The sequence below is a fragment of the Mus caroli genome, chromosome 9 (assembly GCF_900094665.2).
Source record: "Mus caroli chromosome 9, CAROLI_EIJ_v1.1, whole genome shotgun sequence".
NCBI classification, from domain to species: domain Eukaryota; kingdom Metazoa; phylum Chordata; class Mammalia; order Rodentia; family Muridae; genus Mus; species Mus caroli.
Window position 1 is genome coordinate 91719068 of NC_034578.1, and position 4818 is coordinate 91723885.

The 4818-nt window shown below is 45.5% G+C and overlaps 1 protein-coding gene across 1 annotated transcript in view; it reads left to right on the plus strand.

The window, feature by feature from the left end:
• Nucleotides 1–4818, plus strand: part of Gk5 (glycerol kinase 5) — a 56455-nt gene that overhangs the window by 1304 nt on the left and 50333 nt on the right. The window contains exons 2-3 of the mRNA XM_021173231.2: nt 760–779; nt 2307–2326. Coding sequence (XP_021028890.1) covers nt 760–779; nt 2307–2326 — 40 coding nt within the window. The remainder of the gene's footprint in view (nt 1–759; nt 780–2306; nt 2327–4818) is intronic.

Consider the following 4818-nt stretch of genomic DNA (forward strand, 5'->3'; position numbering starts at 1 on the left):
TCTCTCTCTCTCTCTCTCTCACCAGCTGTGTCGGAACACTGCCCACCCACTCAGTCCATCCCTGTCCCAACCTTTAAGGACAGGTCTAAGGCACATACATACTGAGCTCTTGTCGTATTGCAACTCTTTATCACAAACAACGATACTTCTTAGTTTTCCTTACAATTCTAGTCACAAAGTACTTTTGCTGAACCGGTGCATTTTTATTTATTTATTTATTTATTTTAAATTAAGGAATGAGTGTTTGGTTCAGGAAGGAGATGGCTCAGCAGGTAAAGAGGACTTCCCAGTCCTCCCTCCTAAGCTTGACAACTTGAATTGGATCCCTGAGATGGACAGGGAGAAAGGAGAGCATAGGTTCTCTCTGTCCTTGGCACTTTAAACTATGGCACAAGTTTGCTCCCTACCCCCAAGTAAATATGAAATCTGATAAATTTTTAAGAAGTTGGTAGGCAATTCAGCTGCATAGTTGTTGCACAATTTAAGGAAAATTGATTTTTAGAAAGTATTGGGGTTTGGTGGTACACACCTTTAATTCCAGGGCCTGGGAGATAGAGGCAGATGGGTCTCTGAGTTCAAGGACAGCCTGCCTGGTCTACAGATGGAGCTCTGGGACAGCCTGGGGCTATGTAAAGAACTGTGGAGACGATGCCTGGGAACTGATGGGAAGAACACTGTCTTTGTTAAATTGTGATAGCTGATGTCAGAACTTAAGGCTGTGCTTCTGGGCAGATAACTACATACAAAAATAAGTTATAGTGGTTTTTGTTTGTGTTTGTGTATTTGTGGTCTGAAGATCTCTCTCTGTGTCCAAGGCTGGTCTGGAACTCTCTCTGTAGCATAGGCTAGGTTGGAAATAGGTATCTCCCCACCCCAGCCCATCCCTGCTGAGACACCACTAGTCTTTGCTTATATGGCCATTTTAAAAAATAATTTTATGTCTGTTGTCTCTAGTGATAAAACATGGGGTCTTTCTTTGGCCAACTTTCTAGAAACTTAATCGTGCATCAGATTGTTAGTCCAAGCACACTGGCCTGGCATGTGCAGTGCCCTGGCTGTTATTTCCAACCAACAAAAAGATAAGGAGGCACTGTGTGGGGCTGTGCTGCAGAGAGCTGAATTCCTTAAGAATAAGGTCTTGCTGGTCTACACTGTCGTTTAGCACTTTAGGAGTTCATGGGCAGAGAGTAAATGATAGGAGAGCCGGGCCTGGTGGTGCTTTACATCTTTACTCCTCNNGCTTGGAGGGCAGAGGCAGTCAGATCTCTGTGAGTTTGATGCTCGCCTGTTCTTCATAGCAGATTCCAGGGCAAACCAGGGCTGCACAATGAGACTCTGTCTCAGAATCAAAATAATTAAAATGCTAGGAATTCAGTTTACTCCATGGGTTCTGGACGGAGCCTTCTCAGTGGAAGTTACACCCCTTCTTATATGATGGAAAGATTGTTCATAAAAACCTCAAATCTTAGTGTAGGAGAATTTGATTTATATAGCCAAACAAGGCACATGGAAAGGAAATAAAAAGGGAAAAAGAGACTGTCCTTTGGGTATGTGAGCAGGACGGGCTTCCATTACCTTTAAGTTAAAATTTAAATCCAAACGTGAAACTTTGCATTCGGTTTGTATGAAGCTGCTCAAGACTCCAGTTATTGTTTTTCCCATTTCTTATGGTGATGCTGGTTCTATCTCACACAACACACACACACACACACACACACAGGATTCTGCGCATTACATCCTCAACCTCTGTAACTTTAATCCCTCCACCCCAAGCCAGATGACCTGAGATCAATTCCTGGGACCCAGGTGCTTGAAGGAGAGAACTGACTTATCCAGGTTGGCCTCTGACCTTCTCACATGCTCTGTGCCAGGTATCCGCACACACAAAATGCCAAGACAGTCTTTATAGTGGACAGTTAAATGTTATTGTTAAGTGTTAGAATGCATGGCCCAAATCTGAAGCCCTCACAATGGGTATTGATATTTTGTTTTGGAAACTGGAGAAAACTCATCGTGTTCTTTCCCAGAAGGACGTCGTGCTTCTGTGAAAACCATAAAATGTGATGGTTGGAAGAACAGGATAGAAAGGCCCAGCACAGAGGCATCAAGGCCTCCAGCATTGGCAAGCTGTGTTCACTCTTGAAAAAACAGGCTCTGGCTTTTAACCAACTGAAGATGTTTTCTTCTTGACTTTTCACTGTTTTCTTCTGTTTTGGCTTAGTCCTCTTCTGTTGGGGGCACATTTCTCACGTTACATGGTTAGGGTTTCCAGTGGTTTGAGCTTGTTCCCAGGGATTAACTGATAGAATCTTAGACAGCCAGGGTGGTGCTTCCTGGAGCTATAGAATCTGTAAGAGGTGGGTCCTGGGGAGAGATCGTTAGGGGATTAAGGTGCTTCCTTGTTTTNCACCCAAGAGATGTGGTAACTGCAGGAACACTGCCTTCCTGCTCTCTGCTTCCTGTCTCTTCCTCCTCCTTTCCCTCCTCCCTTCTCCTTTCTCTTCTTCCTACTTCCTCCTTCCTCCTCCCTCTCCTCTCTCCTTCCTTCTTCCTCCTCTTCCCTCCTCCTGTCCCTGTCTGTTCATCCTCTCTTCCCCTTCTCCCCTCCCCACTCTCCCAATTTTTGTGACTTCAAACTCTTGGCAATACTTGTCCAAGACTCCCAAGTGTTCGAATCATAGAGGTGTGCCACCATGCATGGCTATTTCTTCTTGTGTGTGTTGTGGGCACATAATGTTTCCTTCCACCATGATATGATGCAGCCAAGGGAGGCCTTGCTGAACTAAGGGGCCGGGGTGTGTGTGTGTGTGTGTGTGTGTGTGTGCGCGCGCGCGCGCGCATGCTGTGATTCTGAACTATCAGCCTCCAAAACTGAACTATAAAATCCTCTGCTGTGGGCTGGAGTGATGGCTCAGTGGTTAAGAGCACTGGCTGCTTCTCCAAAGGTCCTGAGTTCAATTCCCAGAAACCACATGGTGGCTCACAACCATTTGTAATGGCATCTGATGCCCTCTTCTGGTATGNAGGTATACATGCAGATAGAGCACTCACATACATAAAAAAATAAAGATCTTAAAAAACAAACAAAAANCAAAACTGGTGAAAATGGACATGGCATGCGCTGTCCAGCAGTGTAGGTGACATAATCTGAAGTCCCACCATTAGGTCTAAGGGCTTGGAGGTTTGAAGCAAGGATACCTACATGAAGTTGTTTTGAGAGAGAGAAATTATTTGTTGCAGTTGAAACATTCTAGCATAATTAGAAAAGCCTGGCAAAGTTGATGGAAGGGGGGTAGATTTTGTTAAACTTGCTTCCTAGGGGCACAGGGGAGACTAGCAGACCGCCATCCCCCATCACCTTGTAACACACCCGGCTTTTCAGGTCTCATCTTGACCACTTCTTCCATGTTGGACAGTTTCTTCAAATGGTGCTTCTGGTGGACTTCCTGCTCATCTTTCATCAGTATGTAAAGCACTGATCTCTGGCTGTTATTTGTAAGATCAGCCTCTCCAGAGAGTGAACCTAGCACCTGCTGCCGGTTAAGGAGAAGCAGCAGTGTGGTAAGGGGCTTCGGGGAGCCTTACATAGACTTTACCCCTTTCCAGGGCTCAGCCAGCCTAGAACCTCCACTCTCTGCTATGGTCTCTTCTCGGAGTTTGAGTGACTAGCACACACCCCCTTCATCTCTGCAGTGCCTGTAGTCGGAGGCACTCACAGAAGCTGAGGGAAAGAAATCGGGGAGACACCTTCAGTGAGCACTCCTTTCTGAGGAGAAGTAATGTGACTCAGGTCTCATAGAGCATTCTAAGGGAGAGATTTTACTTGGAGTGAAGTGGGGTGAAGGGGATGAACTAATCCACTCGGGGCATTGTCTTCTGTGTAAACTTTCCCACCTGCCCATTCTTAGTACACATTAACAACATTTGTTAAATCCACTCTGATCCTCTTTGTTCCTTCTCTTTGTTCTCATTCTGGTGCTGCCTTTTGGAAATAGGGTCTGTTTGTAATCCAAGCTGCCCTGGAACTCAAAACAGACCTCCTGAGTGCCGGGATGACAGACAGNTGTGTGACCCATACCTGCTTATCTTTATTTTTGTCGCTTTTCTTTTATCGGAGTCTTGAAAAGTATCGGGATTAATATATTTGTTTAAGCCATCAGTTAAATTTTAATCTGTAGGCTCTTAAAAATATTTTCAAAGTTAATTTTAAGATTTTCATTTATGTGTCTGTATCCTTGTGTGTGAGAATGTACAGCCCATGCATGCCAGTGCCCGAAGAGTCTAGAAGAGGGCCTCAGATTCTCAGGAGTTGGAGTTGAACATGGCTGTGAGCTGCCTGACGTGGGTTCTGGGAACATCTATAGGAGATTAACCCAAAAACTCCTTCACACACTGTGACCTTATTGGCTTCCCACCAGTACCTCACTGAGTGTAACCACCTGCCTCTTCTCCGTGATATAGTTTTGTCTTCTGAAGACCTCATATAAAAGCTGAGTGAGGGACTGGGGGTATAGCTCAGAGGATATTGTGCTTGCCATACAAGCATGAGAAGTGGAGTTTGGACCTCCAGCACCCATGTTAATATTAGGTGGGCATGACAGCCCACCCATGATCCCAGTGCTTGGATGGGGGAGACAGAGGGTCCTGCCACTAACTGCCTAGCTAGACTAGTGGAGTAGACAAACCCCAGATCCAAGTAGGAGACTCTCCCTCGATGTCCTTCTTGCATAATTAGTGTTAACCGCCCACCTCACAGGATCTAGGACTGTCCAAGAATGTGCCTCTGGCCCTGGTCCTGAGGGGTAGGTATCTTGATTA